The sequence below is a fragment of the Lethenteron reissneri genome, chromosome 49, assembly GCF_015708825.2.
Source record: "Lethenteron reissneri isolate LAM-NWPU_2019-01 chromosome 49, ASM1570882v1, whole genome shotgun sequence".
Lineage (NCBI taxonomy): Eukaryota > Metazoa > Chordata > Hyperoartia > Petromyzontiformes > Petromyzontidae > Lethenteron > Lethenteron reissneri.
In genome coordinates, this window is record NC_083827.1 from 3,665,114 (window position 1) to 3,692,140 (window position 27,027).

The 27,027-nt window shown below is 43.1% G+C and overlaps 1 protein-coding gene across 1 annotated transcript in view; it reads right to left on the reverse strand.

Annotated features, from left to right (window-relative positions):
- LOC133354817 (solute carrier family 12 member 4-like) overlaps positions 1–24,084 on the reverse strand; it is a 65,098-nt gene extending 41,014 nt beyond the window's left edge. Inside the window, 5 exon segments of the mRNA XM_061571961.1 lie at positions 143–274; positions 2,137–2,228; positions 21,722–21,812; positions 21,814–21,951; positions 23,879–24,084. Coding sequence (XP_061427945.1) covers positions 143–274; positions 2,137–2,228; positions 21,722–21,812; positions 21,814–21,927 — 429 coding nt within the window. The 5' untranslated portion in view covers positions 21,928–21,951; positions 23,879–24,084.
- Positions 24,085–27,027: the final 2,943 nt, after the last annotated feature.

A 27,027-nucleotide genomic window follows, 5' to 3' on the forward strand; every position in this document is an offset into this window, starting at 1 on the left:
TTCTACGTGACTTTACCGAAAGAACCAAGAAGATTAATCCCTGCAGTCACGAAAGCGTTAAATCGAAATTGACGTACAGTAGCTCAGTGGTGGACTTACCTGGTAAAAAATAAAAAATAGTTTTTTAGTTTTATTTGTTTACCTTGGGAGGAGCTTTCCGCGCCCCCTCCATACTCTCCGCATCCTCGTGCTCCCGTGCCCCCTGGGGGAGGTTGGTGTAGTTGGCCAGGCGGTTGAGCAGGGACGAAACCATCGGCCGTGTGTCCATCTCCTCCTACAGACACACGGGGATGGAGGGAGGGATTACTTAAACCAGTAAACTGCAGTGTCGTGTAATAAAAGGTGAATAATGCACCCTGAACTCAGTCCCATTCCACATAAATGTCACGATTCCATTTGAATTTATATTTGATGGGTCGATTATTTTCTGCTCTTAAACAATGATAGTGCGTATGCTGCACACGGTATTCTGCCTGTCCAATTGTGCACTTAGTTTCTCCACTGCATCGTTTTCACGTTGCAGTTGTAAAAACTATAGTGTCTTGTTTTCCCATGCTGAATGGTAAATAAACTTTTAAAGGTTAAAAAAGCGGGAGGGAGGGAGGGAAAAGGGAGAAATTGGGAAAGGGGCTGATTGACCATACAGTGACTGGTTATTTGTTTAAAAGGCACCCATGTGGATACTGGCTTCATTTGATATGTAGGTTATCATAGCATATACTGATTAATAATTCATTTAATGACTTCCTGGATCTCCTCCTCGTGATGCTTGACATAGTTTCACAGGAAACATTGTACAGTACTGCATTGCAAAATATGGTTGTGGGAATTGTTCGTCAACTTCCCAGTGGGTGAACTAAAACTATCGTAACTGACGTGTTAAATGCTTGTACACCACGTGACAATTTAATTTGTTTGGATGTGCTAGGTGATGAAGGGTTGTTAAAGATAAAAAGTTTGCGAGATCATTGCCTGGTCTCACCAATTTTTTTGACTTATTAATCAGGTGGAATAATACGTGTGCATGTGGCGGCAATATAAAATAGACCAGAACAAATTTTTATTTAAAGCTTTCGTGACTGCAGGGATTCATATTCTTGGTTCTTTTGGTAAAGTCACGTAGAAGGGAAACATTAAAATTAAAAAAATATGTTGTTTTATATTTTTATTATTTTATTGTTTCCCTTTTACATAACTTTACCAAAATAACCAAGAATAGAGACCAGAACAGTGAGGGTAGGTGGGGATGCAAATTTGTATTAGTTATAATAGGCAGTAATTGGGAAAATATACGAATTATCATCCCGAAAAAAACTCTTGACATTCAGCGTTTCTTTGCTGAATTTATACAGAACCTTTCATTAACGGTGTAATAATGATCCATCGATTTATTGACCAATGAAGATTCTTGTGGCTCATAATAAATCAAAAGAGGAATACCTAATTAGTGTTTGTATCAATCTTGATTTCAAGCTTTCGTGACTGCAGGAATCCATACTCTTTGGTTCTATCGGTAAAGTCACGCAATCAATCATCATCAGGTGGTTTCCCACCTGATGATGATTGCTTGTGTTGCGATCGAAACGTCGTGATTTATTTCTAACTACGTTACTTTACCGAAAGAACTAGAGAGTATGAGTGTTTGTATATATTTCGATTTCAAGCTTAAGTGACTGCAGGGATTCATCTTCTTGGTTCTTTCAGTAAAGTCACTGTAGAAGGGAAATAATAAAATAATAAAAATAAAACATAATAAAAAAATATTATGTTTTATTTTTATTATAATAATAATACAATATTAATAAAAATAAATTATTTTATTATGTTTATTTTTAATATTTTATTATTTCCCTTCTACGTGACTTTACCGAAAGAACCAAGAAGATGTTTGTACATAGCAGAGCCATTCATGAAAGCCGCATTCACAATGCTGCTCAATCTGAACGTGGGCTCTCTCTCTCTCGGGCCAACGGGACTCGCACGCCCACCATGGCGCTCGTGGATCATCGCGCTCGACGGCGACGATGATGACGACCGTGCCGGTCCAGCAGAGCCGGCTGGGGGCGATGGATCAGGACGTTTGGAGGAACACTGGAGGCGGCCAATGGACGGCACAGCGACTGCTGCTGCACTCACCTCGAAGAGCGCCAAGTTTTTGTCGCATCCCTCCCCCAGCTCGTCGTCCCCCGCGTGCAGGAAAGGGTAGTCCTCCTTGTGGTTGCCGTCACCTGCCGGCGTGGGAACACGGTCGGCGTGATGATGTTTGACGTGGTTACTGAACTCTTGTCTTGGTCTCCCCCCCCCCCCCCCCGATTTAGATCATATTGCGCCATCAGCGACACGTAATTGGACAACGAATCCAATTGGATCTCTTGGAGAACAGCACAACCCTCTGCGTTAAGAAACGGCCCACATAAGCGGATATCGCAGAGCCACCGCTGAGATGCCTTGAAGTGAGTGACCTCTGGTCTGCACAGGAGTGAGCACCACTTTTCCACTTGCCCTGCCACTGAGCGAACAATAGTCAAATCGACATGTTCAAATCATAGAGCTGAAATTTAGGCAGATTAAGAGCAGAATAATCAAATTTAACGCGATGTTTTTTTTTTTTGGTGTGCAGTTATTGATTGTGCATCATGTGAGACCATTAACTCACTGCACTTGTTAACTCACAGTTGAATCATAGGTGGCTGATTGTGTGATCCGAACCCAGGATCTCAGCAGTGCCAGCTCAGCAATCTGACCTCTGGGCCACCTATTGATCCCCTATTAAAATCGAGGCCCCATTGATGGTCTGGCTTGCCAGATGGTCGTTGTATTTCCCCACCCGCCCACACCACTCTCCACTCACAAGTGACACCTGCAGTAAAGTTCCTCAAGCACTCCACACATTGTCACGTCCAGTGTTATTGTTGTTGTTGACACCACCTGCAGGATGAGTTTACCCCGAGATTGCCCTCCACTCCGTGGTGGAGTCTAATAAGACAGGTCCGTTCACATTTCATCCTGAAAGGATGAACCCTAAAGCTCCTATCACTGCAGTGCCAAGGGGATATTCTAAAACCCACCACCCGTAATCCCACTGGCAGAGTTCACTAAAACTATAACACTAAAACCTCGTTATTTCGGTATTTGATCATTCGTAAATGGGGATATTTCGGCACGGCTGCGCTTTCGGCATATATACGTGCTTGCTTGCAGGGATGGAATTCCTTTCCAGCTCAGACCCCGCCTGCTTGCCCTTCGCCACATGTATAACCTCTTGTTGTAACAGCTCGCTCGCTGTGTTCTTCCTCGTTCAGCAGTTCCACTTCTGGATGATTTGTTCCGCCTGAGGACGACCGCTTGCGTTGCAATCGAAACGTCGTGATATTTTTATATTTTTTTTTTCTACCTACGTGACTTTATCGAAACAACCAAAGAGTCCAGTATTAGTAATTCGCTATGAGCCAAATTGCCGTACCGAATGGTCCGATTTCTGCACACACGTGGTGCGACGCCACGCGCCACGACCAAAACAACGACTCGGTCAAGTGGCATGTGGTGAGCGTTAGTGCAGACCTGTCGCTTTGGACCTCACCTTGTTGATGCACTCTGAGCAAGCCAACCCTCGCAGAAATGTCGTCCACACCTACATCAAGAAGTAATAGAAAGGGACTGGAGGATAAATCCCTTGGTCTGCGAGACAAATCCAAGGTTTTGGATATCTATTTATGTATTTATTTACTTATTTTTGTACGCAGCATACACAAATGGTGCTTTTTCCTGGAAGATTTTATTGTTTTTGTAGGGGATGTATCAACTTGCGTACAGCAAATTTTAAATGTATCTTGTAATTTGATTGTTTGTTGCGGTTGCACCCGAATCAAGAGCCGAATGGCTCACAGGGTTATTCCAATTAAATTAAACTGAAAAAAACTAAAAACAATGCGTACGGTGCATGAAGAGTTTGGAAAACAAATTTGGATGTTTTTTTTTCTATTGGGGTGAGAGGCACTGGGGAGTTCCATTGTACATAATTCGGAATATTGGATCATTTGGCAAGGCCAGAGCCCCATATGTGTCGAATTAACAAGAGTTTACTGGAGTTACAGGTTGCACTGCGACATTTGTCCCTTACAGCGAAAGGCTGCCAATGGACAAAGCGAAATAGATGGGCGGACATACGAAGCACATAAATAACTAGATGGATTAAAATGCTTGAAGGAAAAATGTCAGCCAGTCAGAGAGACGACGAAGATGGACAGAGGGATACAAAGAAGAGAGATTGACAAAGACAGAGAGACAGATTAGAGACTCAATAGAGAGACTGAATATGGGGCAATGGAGACAGACAGATTGCAAACACATTTCACTCAATATGTATCAAGATTGCAAACAGATCAGTTGAAGACAGAGATAGAAACCTAACCAAACATAAATACAGATGGAGAGCCAGATTAAAGATAGTCTAATTAAATACGTAAACACATTGAAAGCTGACAGGCTGAACACAGAGAAACTGAATAATGAATAGCACCTCCGATTAGCACGGTTGGTCACGTACAATGAAAAAGAAGTTCTACACACATACATAGCAATCTAGCCAAAGTGAACGACAGTTTGGAGACATACAGATGATAATTATTATTAGGATTATTACAATTACGCTTTTCATGACACCTGAACTAGATTATGTGATTTATGTCAACCCTTAAAAGGCATGATGCTTGTTCGACAGTAATCCTACCCAGAGCAGCTGGCTGCCCTATGATTAACCTAGCCATCTGTCAAAAGTGAGCATCTTATCCCGTACATTTACCTTTTTTTCCCCTGCATTATTACCAATCGAAGTCTCTTTCTTGCGAAGCGAAGCCGAGACGACACTAGTTGGAGGATGAGTTAATAAAGATAAGTGAGCACCGATGAAGCACAAAATAATAACCGGACTATTTAAGCTATTTGGCTGCGTCGGGTGGTGGAGGGGGCTTCACGACACACATTTGGTGACCAAACCAAAAGATAAATTCAGTATCATATTGGCTGCGCAATGCCTCCACGGTGAGTGAGGTTCTTATCGTGGAGATGCGTGCCCTCGGCTGTGTGTCCAATGCTTTCACATTAATGAGAAGGTAAAACAAAAACACGGAAAGAATTTTCAAGCATAAAAAGTACCTATAATTAATCAATTAATTATTCCCGTCATTCCCAATCTACAAGTGAATGAATGGCACCCCACACCATATCAGCAACTAATGAAGGTTTTTCGTTTTTTTTTACCATACTTCACCACGCTGATCAGTGTCAGAATCAGAACATATATTTATACTGGAAGAATCCGATGAGCTATTAAGCTCTTTTTCACAAATGTCAGTAGGGGGCGGGTAACAACATTACAGACAACATGACTAATCGTGGCCAGGAATTGAACTCGCGTGGCCGGGTCAATAGAACAGCGCGATAACCAAGACACTACTGCATCACCCCAGATACTTACAAGGCAAATATATGTTGTACGAGATGGCTGGATGGATATGGAAATTAAGTGATAGGTAAGTAGATACAGACAGATGGAGAGGCTAGTAATAGTCAGTTCTCGAGATAAAATCGATTAGACAAATGAGCAGAGAGCAATATATACTAATAGCAGATTCGGCATTTAATTTTAGCATCATAATCAAAATAAGCAATATACTGTAGTAATAAGAAATATAGTATATCATATTTAATTGTTTATGAAAGAAAACGTTTCAATCCACTGCTGGATGAAGGCCTCCTCAGGTGCCAGTGAGGAAATATAGTTGTCTGAAAAATGCAAACGGATTGAAAATAAAATAGACGATAAAAACTATTTCAAGCTGCAATTCCGCAGATTTTGTTTTCTTCAATGATCCAATAAATGTGATTTTTAATTTTACCCCTAAAACCAGACGTGACCAAGCTGTGTTTGAGAGAGCACTGTACAAGTTCGTTTAACACGGAGGAGCCTATCGCGACCAATATCATCCATAAGAGGTTTTTTGGGTTAGATCGCGTAAAATATATTAATGTGTCGTTAAACCCTCCACCACCCGACACAGCCAATTAGTAAGGTTTGTCACGTGAACAGAACGTGCCAATTCCTTACTAGTACAGAGCAAACTCACACCATGTAGAATCTGAGTACGACCTTTCGCCAGTAATTACAACTTGTTTCATCAGGCGACAGCCAGATTTGTGGAGAAATCCTCCTGTTTCGTTCCTTAAATAGAGTAGATGTGATGACGTCACTTGTGTGTTTTTCTTTCGCGAAGTGGGGGGGGGGCGGCAGAGATTAAAGAATGCATATATATGACTATGGGAATCCATTGCCGTTTGTGTTATTTATATGGTAATCAACGTACATTACGAGTGCGCATTATACAGCTCCAGACAGAAATTTAACGAAGCCCATGTCAGGCTGTCCCGACTGCCCATTCGGCTGTTCGTAATCACTCGTCTGATTTGCGGGGGGGTTAAGGCAGCGGCACTTGCACACTCCTCTGTTGTACAGTGGCTGGTATTAAAGAGATGAATCACCTTTGATATATGTGCTCTGCGGGGGATTCCAATTTCACGGTTCACGGTGGCAGTATCGACGAGAACACTGGCAAGAATCAAAGCCCACTTACCTCCCAGGCATGTCACTCCGGCGGGAGAAAATAAATAGTGGTGTTGAAAATAATAGCAAGAACAACAACAAAAATGCATGGCACTAATTATAGATGCATGCACGCCGCTGGAGCCCTTTGTCTGCACATGCTCCCTGGATAAAAATAAAAACTAGAATTATTTACAAACACCAATGTGTCTGCCATTGGTCTCTGACGGATAACGATATAGAAATTCAGTTAGTCTTGGTTCTTTCGGAAAGAACCAAGAAGAAGATGAATCCCTGCGGTCACGAAAGCTTTAAATCGAAAAAGAAATTCAGTTGATTAGATTCGCAGCACTGATAAGAGGAATTGAAATATAATACCGTCAAATATTAACGGTGGTGCAGTGGGTAGTGTACTGCGCTACGAGCCCGGAAACCCAAGTTCAATTTCTTCTCATGGCCCAACACCGGTGACGATTATCTGAACCGGTCCTGGGCCTCCTCTAAGTCGACTCAGCCTCAAATGAGTACCTGGTGCTGTGTGTGTAAACATCGCCACTCGGGAGACAAAGGCGGTCGGGCGTGGTGCTGGCCACCGACCCCCTCGTGTGCCGTGCAGGCCTTCATAGGTGCTACTCGCCAACAGCCCTTGCCCCCACAGTCTGTAAAGGCTACACGGGGTGTCTTTGTCTTCATACTGTGCTCAGAACCCGGTGACATTTATTCCATTCCCACGCGTGACTGACATCGGTGGCGATTGATATCTAAAGCAGTCCTGGGAGCCGCCCCTCCAACCTCATCCCCAACCAACGTGACGGTAAAGTCACGTAGATAGGTTCAAAGAAAACAACCAAAAAACTACGACGTTTCGATCGCGATAGAAGCGGTCGTCATTAGTAAAAGGGTGGTTAGCCTCTAAAGGCAAACCGTTTATAAAGGTTTAAAGATGGGCGTAGCCCAAGTCTGTCAGCAGCATGGGTAGGGCAACTTATGTTAATGTAGCCCAAGTGTGTCAGCAGCATGGGTAGGGCAACTTATGTTAATGTAGCCCAAGTCTGTCAGCGGCATGGGTCGGGCAGCTGATGTTAATGTGGCCCAAGTGTGTTAGCAGCATGGGTAGGGCAACTTATGTTAATGTAGGGGGAAAACAACGACACCGGCAGGAGTTCTCCACCAATCAAAGGGCCGCCAGGCAAACATTGCACCTCGCTCCACACACCCACACTGCTGACGGTGGAGGTTGCTGCTAGAGGTGATGGTGGTAGTGAGTAATGATGGTGCTGGTGGTGGGCTTCAACCAATTAAATGGCTAACAGGTCTAAAATAAAAACATTACAGCCAGTGATAATTGGTTCTTTACCCTTCTATCTGGCAACAAAACTGACACCTTTTTACAAGGAGTCATGTTTGCATAGACCGCAATACCTGCAGTCATAATACAAACAAAAGAACATAACTCTGATAATGTGCACTGTCCATTATCAGAGTTATGTTCTTTTGTTTGTATTATGACTGCAGGTATTGCGGTCTATGCAAACATGACTCCTTGTAAAAAGGTGTCAGTTTTGTTGCCAGATAGAAGGGTAAAGAACCAATTATCATATATTTTTACTGGCAAATGAGGTTCCCATAGTGTATTACAGCCAGTTATGACTTAAACTGGTTGATAATGTCCTTCCAGTGATTGCTGAGTTTGTACCCATCTTCTCGGTTTAAATTGTGTCTATTTCTGTATATATGGATGGCTTGAGCTTTCTCAATTAAATAAGAGAGATGACATCGCCATCCTCTCAGCTGACAAGGGCAATGCCACAGTCATCTTAGACAAAACCATATACAATAACAAAATTCAGGACCTACTTAATGATGGTAGCTATACAAACAAATTTAAGAGATCCCACTAACAACCTCATTACGAAAACCAACAATATCATCACTAATTCGACATCTTTAATCAAACCAACCAAGTGGTTTCCTTAAAACCCTCTGCTGCTAGACCACACAGATTGTATGGCTTACCAAAAATCCATAAAGAAGGTGGGTTTGAAAATTACCGCATTAAAGCAATGATCAGCCACGGCCGAGGTATTAGTCCTACCGTATTTCAGATCTGCCTTGTGTTTACGGACTCGGTCCGAGACATGTCGCTTAGTTTCCCTAATGTAACTACTGCCTCAGACGCAGCTTAGTTTGTAGACGCCGGGGTATTGTATGTCAGGGATCACATCTTTCACAGATGGGATCAAGTCACGAATTTTATGTACTGCGTTAAATCGAACCTCGATCTTGTGTTTGCTCATGATTTTGGAAATATTTTTGGTGACCCCTGCTATGTATGGCAAGGTGATGGTTTTCATTGGGTCTTCATATTGTTATTTCCCAACGGTTGGGGTGATAGCTTTACGGATTGTGTAGTCTGAATATCCATTCATCTTGAGAGTTTGGTGTACGTGTTCCAGTTCGTAAGTAAGTAGGTCCTGAATTTTGTTATTGTACGTGGTTTTGTCCAAGATGACTGTGGCATTGCCCTTGTCAGCTGAGAGGATGACTATGTCATCTCACTTGTTTAATTGAGACAGTTCAAGCCATCCATATATACAGACATAGACACAATTTTAACCAAGAAGATGGGTACAAACTCAGCAATCACTGGAAGGACGTTATCAACCCGTTTAAGTCATAACTGGCTTTAATGTTTCCATTTTAGACCTGGTAGCCCTTTAATTAGTGGAAGCCCACCACCAGCACCATCATTACCCACTACCACCATCACCTCTAGCAGCAACCTCCACTGTCAGCACTGTGGGTGTGTGGAGCGAGGTGCAATGTTTGCCTGGCGGCCCTTTGATTGGTGGAGACCCACTGCCAATGTCGTTGTTTTCCCCTACATTAACATCAGCTGCCCCGTCCATGCTGCTGACCCCCCTTTTCCTGATGACGACCGCTTGTGTTGCGATCGAAACGTCGTAGTTTTTTGTTATTTTCTTTGAACCTATCTACGTGACTTTACCGAAAGACCCAAAGAATATTAATTCCTGCAGTCACGAAAGCAATTCCTTCGGCTGACACGGCATGGGAAAGCCATCTTCGTCCAGCAGTGCATCGACTAAAGAGCAAAGAGCTGCAACATTTTAATAAAGGGAACAATTTAAGAGGACGTGCATGAGCGGATGATCTAAACAAATAGACAGAGAGACGGACGGATTATATAATCCAGGAGTAATTGCCAGCTCAATAATTTTACATTATAATAACGATCACAAATGCACATTTCCGCACGCCCTCGCTTTGTGGCCGCTGTGAAAATTGTTTACGGCAAAGAACCTTTTCACAGAACGCCTGCAACGAGATTGCACGTCAGGGCCAATTCGACCTAGACGCAGCGGCGAGGTTGTCGCCGCCAATGCGTATATATGTTATTTGCACCTATTTTCAAAACGCATTTTTATATATCGTATCAGACTTCTGCCATGCACTGGGGGGGGGGGGGGGGTAGGGGAATGGGGGGGGGGGCAGCCACCCATGCACCGCATGGGGATGGTGAGAATTACTGTGTAGTCTGTGCCGCTTAGCGTCAAACACGGTGAAGCGCGGTGGTGGGTTCGCACGCACACGCACGCACACACCGCCATGTTCATTTGCAAGCCAACGCCGTTGGAGTTTTAACCAGGGTGTACAAAACGAAGTGTTCTGTGAGAAAGAGCTTTATAGCTCATCGGATTCCTCCAGTATAAATACATATTCTGATTCTGATCATGTATGACAGTCACTGCAGCATTGTTCTCTGAGGTTATTACAGCTATGTCGCCATTGCAATTCATTCAGAATGAAACGGATGCAATTGTAATTGACCCCCGGGTCTTGATGGCCATCGGTCACGTACCCCACTCGGGGTCAGTTCGTTACTTAGAGATAAATTAAGGGCTAACAAAGAGGGCATAACGCTCCCACGGACTTGCTCCAGTCGATGGCATGAACAGTACTGCGCAGCGTGAACATTGCACGTCTGCCAGTGTAGATTGCAGGTCTCTCCATCTCGGCTCGATTGTCAAGGGACCATTTGGTCGACTTATTTTTCACGCGGGGGAAGTATTTACTTCTGTTGACGCGCGTTATTCTGCCACAAGAATCGACTCGCTCGCTGTGTGTGACAGTCACCAGCCGGGAGGGCCGAGGGGAATTGTGAATGGAGGAACCTTACTAATAGGGTTTTCCCCCTTTTTTCTGGCAACAAAACTGACACCTTTTGCAAGGAATCATGCTTACATTAACCACAATACTTGCAGTCTAGTCTCATATGGTGTTCGAACACCATATGAGACTAGGCTCTAAAGAAAGCTGTCTCTGGTGTGGACCAATCAGTTTCAAAGACAATGCATAAATTATCAGAGTATTGTTTTTTGTTTGCATTTGACTGCAAGTATTGTGGTTAATGTAAGCACGATTCCTTGCAAAAGGTGTCAGTTTTGTTGCCAGAAAAACGGGGAAAAAACCCTATTAGTATATTTTGGTACTGGCAAAGGAAGTCCCATGATAGAGGAACCTTCATCCAGGTTTCAGCCGTTGTCGTTAAGAACTGAACCGAGAAACCCACCACCGTGAATTGTTCGATTCGGGATCACCTGCCACAGGGCCATGGCTCAGACTGTTCTTGTATTGCACGCAATAAAGTATCACTCTCCCAAACACCGCTGCTGCAATGAAACGCCACAAATGGAATCCACGATTGAAATTAAGACTATGAAACGTTTTGTCTCGTATTCACCGCACTGCTACGGTACGTAGGTTTTCGACGTTGTACACCGTGGTTCTGTGGAGTGTTTTCGGGTTGTGCCGTGTGTTGTCTTAGCATGATGTCCGACGTTTCGCTCCGCATGCCGGGAACATTGTTGTTACCACCGCGTTTGTATTGTCTTTTTTTTCGTTCCCCGTTAATAGACTGTCACTTGCGCCGTGATCTTAAACGTAACATGAACATGTCGCTTCCATGTGACGAGACAAAAATAAAATAATTGATTCTGACTCGCACGGATTCGACGCACGAAGGTCAAACGATTAATTGGACCATCATTACATGGCTAAAACTTATCATCTGCCTATTTAGGTCATGCAGCTGAGAAGGCTGAGACTTAGACCGCACATCTGCACAGCAGGCAAACCGTATCTCATCGTGACTAATGTACGAATGTAGGTCAGTCGGTCCAAGCCGTGCGGAAACGAGTACAACACCCAGCAGTGAAAGCTTTCGAGAAGCGTCTGTCAAACTGGGATCTAAGATGCAAGCGTGTGTGTTAGAACGTCATTGGAGCATTGTGGATGCTAACCCTGGGTAGCTGTTCCTAGACATGTTAGCAACGCAACGATACACTTAATAAATAAATATTTGTTTTGCTCTCACGATACGTACGCATCGGATCGTGCGTGCAACGATCAATTATTTTCCTGGTTCTTTCGGTAAAGTCACATAGAAGGAAAATAATAAAATAATAATACAAATTCATTCTCACGACGTTTTGGCCACAACGTACTTTACCGAAAGAACCAAGAATATGAATCCCTGCATTTACGAAAGCTTTAAATCGAAATTCAATTATCAATTATTTGCGATTTCTACGTGAAACTTTACAAATGTAGTTTACAACTCTTTGTCAAAAAACCGATGATGGATTACTAAAAAAAACAATGTGGTTTAAGGCCCATTGGCTGAGACGCCCAAATGCTGTGTTGTTTAATGGTTGAGAAATAAATAACTGCTTATTGAATAAATTTAGCTAGACAGATAATGTAAGAATTATATATTATAAATTATAGCCATTTATGAACCGATAAGATGGATGAAGGACATGGGTTCACCATGTTGGTTGTTGGGGTTGTATGAACATACTTCACCACGCTGGTCACTATAGATCAGTTCAGAAATCACTCTCCACTCGTGTTAGCTGTGGTTGAGCATCGAACTCAGATTTGCCAGGTTCATAACGCAGTGCGCGAACCACTGCACCGCCACTCCACCTCGTTTATGAATTATTCAAACTACATTACAAATTATGTTGAAAAGTAATGAATAAATAATACCGTGGTATTTGTGCAATTCTTATGGCACACAGGTTATCACAAAGTCACGATGGTTATGCTTCATTGGCTGTTAGGAACATTTCCATCTTGAGTCTACTGCAGAACTGGCAATGGTTACGTTCAGGCTAATGGAGCGAGGATTCTACAAACTAAAGAGCACGAAATTTAAAATATTGTAAAAATAAGGAAAACAAGAAATGTATGGTTGAATGAAACTACAGCTGTGATTGGCGACTAATCAATCTGGTGGGTTAGTCGTGGTCGATTCACTGCATCCTTACTGTTGTACCATGGGTTTTATGTTGCACCTTTAAAGGCGTGCGGTGAGAAGATGTGGAATGGTAAGGGACAACCTCCCACATTGGACAGCAGCTCGGGTCTTTTTAAAATCAAGGTCGAAGTGAAGGTGGTGTAGGTGAAACGTTGTTTTTTTTAAAATTGGGTCTTTAGTGTGTGTTGTGGGATGGGCCCTCATCCAGCAGCGGATTGACAAAGGGCTGTAAATGTAAATACATGCATTCAATACGTGGTGTTTAAAGTATGTCACGTTAGCATCTCTTGACTGATGAACGTCCAAATCCCTTGTACTCTTTGGCACAGCTTTTGCACACAAATGGCCATGTCTCCATTTAATCAAATAGACTTTTCCAGGAATCTCAGCACATAGAACCACATGCACTATTTTATTTAAAGGCAAATGTGATTGGTCGACAAAGCCCTCCCACGTGGCGGCAAATTCTCTCGTGCGATTGACTGCACAGCCCATCTCACCATGCGCCTGACACTGTAACCAAGACGATGGGTCCTGTAAGCATGGCACTTTGAAAGAGCTCAGAATTGCTTATCCTCCCCCATCTGGCATGGAAAGCGTTAATGGCACACGCGCACACGCACGCACACACGCGCGTGCGCGCACGTGACCACGGGACCTGAGCAGATGGCGAAGTGAAGCGTTGCTCAATTATGTGATGTCCAATTTAATTGAACGGCAAAACGCATCAAACTCGGGCCTTTTCTGTGCCCAGCCACCCCAATGGACACACATCATCAATCACATTTTGACAAGGAGGCTTCGGTAGAAATGTGCACATCAGTGAGCATTTACATATCAAGAAAAGCAACATTTGCTATCCGTCGAGTTGGGACGAGTGAGTGTTAAGATTAGCGATGTGTTTTTAGAGCAAGGACTGCAGTTGCTACTGGATGGGAATTAGTGGTCAGTAAGCCTTGTTTATAGATAACGGAAGGGTTCGGAATTTATGAGTAATAAAAGGCCTATTCTTCATTCTTAAAACTATGTATTTTTTTACAACACTTTGTCAAGGCCTCCCTATGGTGTGTCAGTAATGGTATTTTTTAACCATACTTCACCACACTAGTCAGCGTGGGTTGCGATGTTGCCATGGTGTCATGGTTAGCACACTGGACATGCAATCCAAATATTGCAGGTTCCATCTCCCGGCGTAGAAGGTGGAGCAAATGGAAAGTCTCATAACTCCCTCCAGCTCTATCCACCAAGTAGCAGACCTCCGATTAGCGCGGTTGGCTACATAGAAGTTCAACATACATACAAAATACATACAACATACATACAACATACATAGATACAGTTAGTCGATCAGCAAGTGGCATGCGATTGGGAAAAGTGTAGATACTCCCACCTCTTCCAAGATGTTTGGCCATCATGGAAGAGTAGGCCAAATACCCTCTAGAACTCCCTGTAGGGGAGGCCCTTCTGCCAGCGGTGAGGTGAGCAAGCAAATGCGGGGGCTGTACCTTTACTTCACCACCCTGGTCAGTGTGGGTTGGTGAAAGTGATCGGTTCAGAGATCAACTCGTCGCTGTTATCCGTCGCTGGAAATCAAGCTCAGGCAAAAAACTTGATATACAGTAATCCCTCGCCACTTCGCGGTTCAAGTTTCGCGGCCTCAGTGCATCGCGGATTTTTCGAACTGATTTAAAGGCCTCATTATACCTGTGCAGTAACACCATCATCATCATCATTCATCATCACATTCATCGAACTGCACAGGTCTGTCATCGTCGTCATTGTCATCGCCATTGTCATCGTCGTCGTCGTCATTACTGGAGTCAAGTCTCAAGATACTACTGTCATTGGTGAGTGTAGAACACCATGATACATATCGTATGAGAGAGAGTGAATGTATAATATTAAGGTTTTATAATTTAATAGATTTCAGTAAAATATATATAAAGTATAAATATACATATTTTAAACATTCTGGTACCCACACACACATATATGGAAATTCCTAGGGGGCCAATCCTACTTCGCGGATTTTCACGTGAGGGGTTTCGGTCCCCATTAACCGCGATAAACGAGGGATCACTGTACAAAGAATTGCGCTGACCACTGTACTACTGCTCAATCTACTCTTAACCCTGTTATGAATGACTTGCAAATATCTTTAGTTAAGTGCAAAATTAGGAAGACATTTCCTAAATCTTGAAAGAAAATACTGTATATCACATCAATTGTAAATGTCTGCAAGGCTAAGTACGGTACTGTAATGTAATTTCAAAGCATTAAGACACGGAAACATTACGCGCTAAATTGTGTTATCAACACCTCCGAGTTATATAACATGTATAATAACAGAGCACTTCAATTTGGTGTGGTGCCTATTACTCATGGCCGTTAAACTTTGTAGTTTTATCCCATAACTGAAAGCACATGCCACACCAATGAGTCGGAGACCTCACCACTTATAACTACAATAGTCTGTTTTAAGTTAATATTTAGCTAATTAAATCATTCCGCATAAAATATCCCAATTTTTTTCTCTGGACAGTTTGACCTTGTTTTAAATTCATATCGATCAGCACAATGATCTATCACCCAATCAAGTCATTAAAATCCCTTTGTATTCTACATATTTTGCACAAATACAGGGTGTTTCAAAAGGATGGACCCGATTTGAAATCGCTATATCTCTGCAACTACGAACCGCCCATGAATGAAACTCTTACCACTTGAAAGGGCGGGGCATAGAGAGGGCGGGGCATAGAGTTTCAAATGATGACCGCAAGATACCTCTCCCAGCGCACAAACAGCTCCTAGCCTCAGTGATTCGCAAGATGGCGACCCCGCAACACAAGGCGTTTTGCGTTCTGCAGTTCAGCAAGGCGTTTTGCGTTCTGCAGTTCAGCAAGGCGTTTTAACGGCGTTGTAGCATTGATCCGCCAATGTCAAAGAGCATTCGTCGTTGGTACCGACAATTTGAGGAACCAGGCTGTTTATGTGCGGGGAAGAGCACAGGGTGACCACGCACCTCAGAGGAAAACGTGAGAAGAGAGGCGTTTGGGACGAATTCAACTATCGTCTCGATGTTGTCCGTACAGCAGGTGGAGGGCACATAGGGCATTTATAAAATGGTTAGTAAAACTTAATAACTCATTAAAGCGTTTGTAACTTTTCGTGTAATTGTAACATGTTGCCATCGTGAAATATACTGCTTTGAAATTGTGTCCATAGTTTTCAAACACCCTGTATATGGCATTGTCCTTGTCTCCATTTAATGAAATGGGTCAGGTAATTAACACGTAGGCTTTCGCGACCAATACTATTCATAATATAGGTTTTTGGGTCAGATCGCGTTATTTGTAAATGTGTCGTAACCCTCCACCACCCGACACGGCCAAACAGTAAAAAATGTGTCACGTTTTACAAAGGACAAAATAATTCACTTCCTTAGCCCACCAGTGTGCTGTAGAGAAAATCAACAGCATTTAAAAAAAAATTGAGTACGACGTTTCGCTGATAATTACAATCAGCTTTATCGGGCAAGAATGGTGAAGCTCTCCTGTTGCTTCCGGTCTTAAATAGAGCAGCATCAGGGTGACCTCATCATTCAATTCAATTCAATCTGGTGCAGCGATTCGAGGCAAAGAGGGGGGGGGGGTATTGTAATTATATAGATTGGTAATCATTCAATTGTTATTCATTGGTGTTTGTTTCCCTTATAAGGAATTGTAATTGTATTTATTTAATAGTACGCTTTGGCCGTGTCGGGTGGTGGAGGGTTACGACACATTTATATATAACGTGATCTGACCCAAAAACCTTTATTATCGGTCAAGTAATTGTTGGAAATTCCACTGTGCCTCACGTGACCTGATGTGGGGGTAGGGGGTGTTAGGGGTGGATCCTATTCTTCTAATTAATTTCGGCAATTAATTAATTTGAGCCACACTTTTATGATAATAAAGACACCGATTATGGGAAACTATGTTGGGGTGATTCCTATCCATGGACAAGCGGGAATAATAATATAAATGTGCGCGGATGCTCGTGAAATAGGAAGCATGCAGTGCACATAATTGCAAATAATATGAGGAATTTCTTGTCACTTCCAAATTAATTATATTATTAGTGAGAAAGCACATATATGAAGAATCAATTTGCCAATAGCACATCTATCCATCAATTCTGGCACACTTATAATAGGAAGAGCAGATAATAGGAATTTCAATGTATTGGTTGTTCCACTGGAACACAATGGAGCTTTAAAATAAGTATAACCCGTAAAAACAAAGTTTTTCACTATAAATCCTTTATATGCGTGGCAGCGAACTTAATATAAAGGATTTAAAAATATATTCGCCTGTGGAGGACGCGGGGATCGATCCCGCGACCTTCGGCATGGGAAGCGAGGGCGCTACCAACTGCGCTACTCCGCTCTGGGCTCGTATACTGTGACGTTCAGCCAAAGCGATGAATGAGTTCTATTTGGATATATGTAAAATAAAAAAAATTGCCTAAAAAGTGTAAAATTTTGGGAATTTTTTTTCACGAACATTAATTGTCTGGCACAACGAGTCTGTGTGGAAAATGTCAGCTCGATTGGATCACGGGAAGTGGGTTAAAAAACGACCGAAAGATTTGCATGGTCGTAAGCAAGCAAGCACGCAAGCAAGCAAGCAAGCGAACTTAATACAAAGGATTTAAAAATGTGAATCTTCCTATTCACTTTGGGACCCTGTGGGCAGTATAAAGATATGCAATTATAAAAAGGCATTTCCCTTTGTGGCGTAATATAGATGTGTTGTTTCATATTCTAGATTTGAAGCTTTCGTGACTGCAAGGATTCATACTCTTAGTTCTTTCGGTAAAGTCACGTAGGTAAAAAAATGAAATTAAAATTAATAAAAAATAAAATAATAAAAATCACGACGATGTTTTATATTCAAACACCAAATAGACAAGGCATCGTCTCCATTAACCGAATATAATTTTGGTAAAGAGAGATGCAAAAAATATGCTTCGATAATGTTTGCGGTGCTTTAAACCGATAGGCCTGCACCAGAGACACTCTTTCATGGCGTTGTCTCACCAGTGCTAGGCCAAAGGCCACCTAAAGACGAGCGGTACAAGGAAAATGCAAACAGCCAACAGCATTAACAGCTTGGGTTAAGCAGTTATAGCTATGGGGCACTTTAGTATCAATACATTGATTATCATTGGTTATCATCTCAACACCTGTATTCATGCCAGAAAGGGTAAAGCTTTTTTCACATTCACATATTCCTATTCATCAATTGTTGGGTGAAAGTGTGGTAATGGTGGCAGGCAATTTCCAGAATTTTTCTTTCATACCGTACTTATGGGAGCGCAATGTGTTTTTTGCTATCTCATCAAAATGTCATCCTGGCTCGGTTCTCATTTTCCAAAGATGTGCTTAAAATGCTAATTTTATATCTAAGCTGAGCTTCGAGTGTTACTCCCCTTCTTATGTGTGGTTTTATCCGTGTGCTTGATTTTCCTCCCACACGCCACTCACTCATTAACGGAATTGGCCAACCTCCCCAAGACAGAATCCTTCAGGGAAAGCACCTTTAGACCCAGTGAGGCTTTCCTGGGTAAATAATTACCTCTCGTATGAGTCACTGAGATAAATAAATGACAAAACCATGTGCTTGCGTGGATGTGTGAAAAAATCTAAACATTACTTAAAAATGCATGCTTCAAAAAATGTTAACACTTGTATGGGACTATCGTTTTTAATGGGAAAAAGAACGGATAATACACTGAAACATGATAGCAAATGTTTGTTAATAGCTCCAAAAAGTCAAAGAGTGTCCACTTGTTCGCCATCGTTGTCAACACTCGCATGGAATTTTCTCCAGGTGATCTGAAACTGAAACCTGAAAACTGTCTTGTGGTATTGTTGAAAATGATTGGAAGTGTTAACATTGTTTTGAAGCACCCTGCATATGCAAGGACTTATTGGTGTGGTTACACTGGGATAATTCATGTAAATATATGGATATATTTGTACATATTACGAGCCTTGAGACCAAATCACCTGCAATGCCTGTTCTCAAGATATCTCAGAAGCTGAGTGGGGTGTAAGACTGGAGAGCAATTGGATGGGCAAACACCAATGTCGTAGCATGTGTTGTAGGCTGTGGGGCTACGTCATGGACAGCAGAGAACAGGACAACAAGATCCATCGTTGTCCTGTATTTATACGCTCCAACCTCTACGCTCCCCGCATTCACCAACCAGCACCGAAAACCCTTGCAAATGAGATGTTCCAACTTTTAAGGGATTATCCAATTTAAATATTAAACTAAAGTATATTAACACGTAGGCTTTCGCGAACAATGTTATTCGTAATAAAGGTTTTTGGGGTTAGATATGAAAAGTATATTGTATTCTTGGTTCTTACGGTAAAGTCACGTGACTTTACCGAAAGAACCACGAATATGAATCCCTGCAGTCACGAAAGCTTTAAATCGAAAAGTATATTGTTAAAAAGTATAGTCAAATAATCCCTATGACCCCACACAGCCTTATCCAGCAGAGAACCCTTTCCAGCAGTGAATTAATAAAAGGACTGTACACATTAATGAAAGGACTGCACACATGCTTATTCTTGAACCTCTGCAATTGGACAGTACGCAGGAATATTGAATACTATTAAATGTAGCCGTATAATGGCATTTACAATGAATGTCTGAGTAAAGCCCTGTGGAATTGAACCTTGACCACTTCACATTCAATTTCAATAGCGATGATGCTAAAACAGCAGTGATGAGCAAAACATGTCTTCAACTTCAAAATACAGACTTAACGGTTCATTCCAGTTATTCGATTAATTACCATGATTCGATTCAAGGAAGACTTAACTTTTTTCAACATCGCGGTCAATGTAGGAGCCATTAGTGGCTGAAGGTGGACCCATTCCATGTGACATGTATGAATACAAAAATAAGTCACACATGCAAAATCAATGCATGTATTGAGAATTTAATAATCAATACTGATGAATCGATGCATTATTACATTCTGGGTGCACGCAGTCATCGTGTTCGATGTGATTTATAATTGCTACAATCTTTTGCAGTTAAGTTTCTTCTCGGTCTGGTCAAGGTCTCCCTTTGGAGCTACACTGTCAAGTCTCAATTGACTGTCATCTGCTTATAATTAAGAATTTATTTTACTAGATGTAAATAAAACATGTATTCTATATGACACAGCATGTGTGAATAATGTTAAACACATTCCTGCGGAGGGAGCTGGTAGGAACGTTGGGTTGCTCGGTCAATGGCCAGGGTCAACGGCGGCGTGGTGTATTCCGCAAATATGCCCGACTGTGAGGGCGGGCACAAGCCGGCGTGAGTAGGTTAAACGTTGAGTTTTATAAGGACACCACGGGGTGACCAGCCCCTCCCCACCCAGCCCCACCCTCCCCACCCAGCCCCTCCCTACCCTCCCCACCCAGTCCCTCCCCTCCCCACCCAGCCCCACCCTCCCCACCCAGCTCCTCCCCACCCTCCCCTCCCCACCCAGCCCCTCCCTTCACGACGGACGGATGGACACAATAATCCCCTGTGGGCTGGTGTAACCAGGAGGTTCCTACCAGTATAAATAACGAATAATTTAAAGCCCTTGAGTCAAGTCACTGCTGCATGAAGGCCTCCCCAATCCATTGTTGGTCATGGGGATTGTTTAACTATACCACTTTGCCCGGATCAAATTGAGATAGAGAAGTCACAGGCTTATACGGATAACTTCACACTGACAGAGGAATCCGAGACTCACATAGAGACTTTCACACTTACAGAGATCCTTAGAGTCACATAGAGACTTTCACACTTACAGAGATCCTACGACTCGCATAGAGGCCTTCACATTGACATAGAGATCCTTAGATTCGCAGAGACCTTCACACTAACATTATAGAACATTAGACTCGCATAGAGACCCACAGACTTAGAAACCTACAGATAAATAACTATGCACGCCTGCGATCTGCATGCACACGCCACTGCTGGTGTATGGACCTACACTCAAGAAAACTCAAAGTCAACCCCCCTAAGCATGTCAATTGGCCTACTCTTCCACAACAGCCAGATTTGTTTTTTTTTTTCTTAAAGAGTTGGGTGTACCCACACTTTACCCCACCATCACCGCGCCATGCAGAGGCTTCACGAAGACAACCTTAGATCTTCTTGGTTCTTTCGGTAAAGTCACGTAGATGGGAAATAATAAAATAATAAAAATACAACATAATAAAATACAATTCTCACTAGTGAGTATTATGTTTCATTTTTATTATTTCATGATTTCGCTTCTACGTGACTGTATCGAAAGAACCAAGAAGATGAATCCCTGCAGTCACGAAAGCTTTAAATCGAAATTTTATAATTTTATTGTTTTATTTTTATTATTTTATTATTTCCCTTCTACGTGACTTTACCGAAAGAACCAAGAAGATGAATCCCTGCAGTCACGAAAGCTTTAAATCGAAATTTTATTATTTTATTGTTTTATTTTTATTATTTTATTATTTCCCTTCTACGTGACTTTATCCGAAAGAACCAAGAAGATGAATTCCCTGCAGTCACGAAAGCTTTAAATCGAAATACAACCTCAAGATGTTTTCGCTGCCGCTGCTGAGCGGCCGACTTGACCATGCACACACACACACACCCACGCGCGTCCGACAATCAAATCAAACGCACGCACGGCGAACACCGCCGTCGCGTGAACAAATTGCCACGATGTCCATGCGGGCCACTGACCCACGCCGGCCGATGTCCTTGGACGCCGATGCCTGTCGCCTCGCTCGCCTCTCTCCGCAGACCCCGAGTGTCCACCACCACCATCACCGCCCGCCACCACCGCCACCACCGCAGTCACCGTCGTCATCGCCGCCTTCTTCGTCTCTCGTTCTCTCCTCGTCGTCCGTGCAGGCCGGAGTCACCGAGAAGCGGACCGACTGCGCCATGCTGCTCTGCGTGTCGATCTTTGGCTGTGGAGCAGGGGAAGCAGGAGAGAGGAGGGGGGGTGAGAGCGCGCAGCGAACCAGGAGGACCCCCAAGTTCGATTCCAGCTCACGGACAACACCGGGAGATGAACACCTTGAACCGGTCCTGGGCATTTCACCCCCCTCCCCTAGGTCAGCTCGGCCTCAAATGAGTACCTGGGGGAGAACAAAGACGGCCGGTGGCGTGGTTTGCTGGCCTGTACCCCACAAGCCCTCGTGTGCCGTGCCGGTCTTCGTAGGTGCTGCTCGCTAACAGCACTTGCCACCCCCCCCAAACATCTACGATGCAGATTTTTGTCTTTGTGGCTGCGATGTAATGGCACACAACACATGACGATCCGTGCAGGGAATTACACACGCGCATGTGCGTGTGTGTGTGCACAAGGTACACCGTTCTGTATGTACACACGCGCGCATGTGTACGCGCAATATTGTGTAGTGCGTGCAATAGTATGTGAACACAATTATGCGTAGGGGCATTTAAGATATGTGCTGACGATAACAGTGCAATTATGCATGCACATGCACAGTAGGTCTATTGTGCAACGCATTAATCCATAGCGGCGGTTAAAGAGACGCATACAATGACGCGAATATTGTGGTACAATTAAATATGCGTAGCAGCTCTTGCAGACACTTGCACATACCAGGGCGAATATAGCGCGCGCGTACATTCCCCTTGAATTGTAACTACGCTGTGTTGAATTATGCGATCAGCAACGCATTACGGTACTGTTGTATGTCCACACTCAATGGACATAATCTTGTGTACAAGCACGGACACGTAAGGCTTGCTGCATGCGTGCATTCTGTGCACAGCGCCGAAAACAGTTGTGTACCAGAAGCACACACGATGACACGTGGGCATGTCTGCAGTTTAAACATAGATGTCACTGTACACCAGCAAGGGAGTTTACAATTATGGACCGCGTTTTGGGATACACATACACAATTGTGTACACATACACCGTTGTGTATGTATCACAAATTGTACGCGTGTATGTCACATGCACAATTGTGTACGCGTGTGTATCACACATATATAATTGTGTGTGTATTGATACGCGCATACACAATTGTGTGTGTGTCTGATACACACACTGTGTGTAAGTGTCACACACATACATAATTGTGTGTGTATGTGTGTGTATATCACAGTGTGTATGTGTGTGTGTGTATCACACACACATACACAATTGTATGTGTGTATGTGTGTGTGATACACACACTGTGTGTATGTGTGTGTGTCACGCACATACACAATTGTGTGTGTATATATGTGTGTGATACACACACGGTGTGTATGTGTGTGTGTGTATCACACACACACACATACACACATTGTCGTGCACCGTCGAACACAGCGTTTAAACAAAGACATGCAGAGCAGTGAAGGGGATTTAAACAGACACATTTACAATATATTTGACACACTTTGGGCCGCACGTGCAGGACTAGAACGCGTGTCGCTGTCCACACTGTGTGGTACTGTACATGTCGTGTGTGTGTGTGCTGTATTCACCGAATTGATAACATCACACAATGAAGCTTCCACTTAAAGATATATATATAGAAGCGTGTGTGTGTGTACTCTTACGTTCACCGGGTTACGTGCAACATTGTCATGTAGACATTATACCCAGATACACGCACGCATGAGTATTTTACTGCAAGCGTGTGTGATATAGTATAGTACATACACTATGTACACTCAACATTGTATATGTAGACACGATGCATATATACACACACACGTGCATGCACACGTGACGCAAACGTGGGTTAAATTCGGAACACCAAATCCCGAAATCATAAACGCATACACACAAACACATCCGCAAGGTCCCAAATTCACATTCCAATCACACGACACAGAATTCTCTCTTTCTGTGTGTCTCTCCCTCTCTCTCACCTTGGCAGAATGAGAAGCAGCAGCCGCTACAGCAGCACAAAACCGATGTCATTTAGCTGTGCACACACATGCCGAGTGTGAGTGTGTGCGCACAATGTGGTGTGGACATGCAAATTGCGAGAGAGAGATATCTGTGTTCAAGTCTCGTCCGATGTTCAGTGTTGCCGGAGCATGGCTGGCTGGGCTCTTGGCTGCGTTGAGTGAGGAGGGAATGGGCTGCGAGCTTGAGAATGGAAGAGGAGGAGGGGGGGGGCATTGGCTGTGGTGGTGGTGATGATGATGAGGGGCGTGGAGAGTGCCAGCTGGGAATGTGTGTTGTGTTGTGTGGCAGGGAAGAGTGTGTGTGTATGCGTATTTGTGTTGTGTTGTGCGCTGGCTGGTGTGCGTGTTGTGGTGTGCACTGATGTGTTTGTGTGTTGTGGTGTTGACTGATGTGTGTGTGTTGTGTACTGGTGTGTGTGTTGTGGTGTGCACTGGTGTGTGTGTTGTGGTGTGTACTGGTGTGTGTGTTGTGGTGTTCACTGGTGTGTGTGTTGTGTTCTGGTGTGTTGTGTTGTTCACTGGTGTATGTGTTGTAGTGTTCACTGGTCTGTGTGTATGAGTGTGTGTGTTTGTGTGTGCATGTTTGTGTGTGTGTTTGTGTCTGTGTGTTTGTGTGTGTGTCTGTGTGTGTGTATGCGCGCGGGGGAGCGGTAGTGTAGCAACGAACCCGGTGACCCGAGTTCGATTCTCGTTCACCGCCACCAACACCGGTGGCGATTATCTGAGCCTCCCCTAGGTCGACTCAGCCTCAAATGAGTACCTGGTCGAGTGTGTAAACATCGTCACTAGGGAGACAAAGGCGGCCGGGCGTGGGGCTGTCTTGCCCCAACAGTCTGTTACAGGCTATACGGGGATCTTTGTCTTTGTTGTGGTGTGCACTGTGGGGCCGTCCATAAATGACGTCACGCGATTTTGAACGATTTCTTACCGCCCCCCCTTCTTTACACGGCGTCACAAAAAGTCAGACCCCCCACTCAAATATGACGTCACAAAGCTCTGCCCCCCAAATAAAACATGCTTCAAATCACTTTAAACTATTGTCATTGTAGTGCGTATTTAATGTGGCGCTGCACTATGATGTTGTAGGAGAAAACATTTATTACAAAGTCTATTTAATTAAGTAGAACGTGTTGTCTATATTTATTTAAAGTTGCGCATTTTGATGTGACGTCACATTTCTCAACTCCCCCCCCCTCTCGTCACACATCGTCACAAATGTCTGACCCCCCCCCCCCCTAGGTGCGTGACGTCATTTACGGACGGCCCCTATGAAGTACTACTGTTTATTTATGATGTACTTATATGATTGACTTGATGATGGTTTGTGGCTCGCATCACGCACCGGCATGAATCAGTATCAACTGGAATTCAAATCGATGTTTCGAAGCTCCTCGTATCTGCGAATAAACATTGGTAATTAATGGAGATTGATAATTAATAGACATGGATAATAGACATTGATAAGAGATTTTGACTTGAAACTTTCGTGACTGCAGGAATTCATATTCTTGGTTCTTTCGGGAAAGTCACGTAGATAGAAAATACAAATAAATAAACAAAAATTTAATTGAAAATGAAGGTAAAAAATACCCCACGACGTTTCGATGGCAACACTTGCGGTCTTCATCTTTTCCCTCCACCTGATGAAGACCGCTTGTGTTGCGATCGAAACGTCGAGAGTTTTTAGCCTTTTTATTTATTTATTTTAAAAAAATTCTATCTACATGACTTTACCGAAAGAACCAATAGCATGATAATAGATACGGATAATGGAGATGGATAATAGACATTGATTATAGATTTGGATAATGGACATGGGTTATAGATATGGATAATAGATATTGATAATATACATTGATTTGATATTTTCTTTTTTACTTATATACACATGTCATTGTTTGTCTGTGTGTTCGCACACTTGCGAAGGATTTGGCTCTCAAACGGTGGGGGTTTATGTAAAAAAAAAATTGCCAGCTAACACGCCGTGAGCTCCGTGGTGAGTAAGCGCTATTCCTTTTTCCCATCCCTCAACTTTAAAGTAGTTAAATTAGCGATTTAGTGCGATTTCTATTTACCTACCCGCGCTCGACCATACCAACTCACACGCCTTCGGTGGGGGGGAGACGGCCCCTACCAAGTCACACGCGTTCGGTGGGGGTGAGGGGGACATTTTCTTTCGTGTAAAAATGCAATAAAAATACACAACACGCTGAGGTAAATAATTCACAGTGTGATGTCCCCCCACCCCAATGCGTACAGTTACTACTATACAGTCGGTAGATGCTACCACTATAGGCTCTAGATCAGGGGTCCTCAAACTTTTTAAACAGGGGGCCAGTTCACTGTCCCTCAGACCGTTGGAGGGCCGTACTATAGTTAAAAAAAACTATGAACAAATTCCTATGCACACTGCATATATCTTATTTTGAAGTGAAGAAACAAAACGGGAACAAATACAATATTTAAAATTAAGAACAAGTAAAGATAAATCAACAAACTTGCCAGTATTTCAACGCGAACTATGGGCCTGCTTTTGGCTAATGAGATGGTCAATGTCCGGTTCCATATTTGTCACTGCTAGTCGTAACAAGTGATGCAAGTGTGCATCCGTTAGTCTAGATCTGGTTGGAAATTTCAAATGTTTAATTCTGGAAAAAGTCTGTTCACAGACATAAGTGCTGCCAAAGATGGTTGCCATTTTGAGTGCATGGTTCCTGAGATGAGGATATGTCTCAGAGGGGAGAGATGCATAGAAATTATGAAGGCTGCTTGACTTGAATGCGTCTTTCAGAGAGTCACAATTCTGCAGTTCAGCCAGTTCCATTTGGTAAATTGTATCCACATTTTCAACGTCAATAGAAAATGGGTTACGGAAAAGCTTTATGTCCTGTTCATGGAGATGAAGCTCTTTAAATCTAAATTGGAACTCCTTTTGCAATTTCCCCAGTGAATCCATACATGTTTTGTTTGGGAATGCAACCAATGGTTTTTCCGCTAACAGATTTTGAGTTGTGGGGAGATGGCAGAAGTTTTCCTCCTTCACTTGTTTGATGAGGAGGCCTAATTTTACTTCAAATGCTTTGACATGTGATTGCATATCACAGATG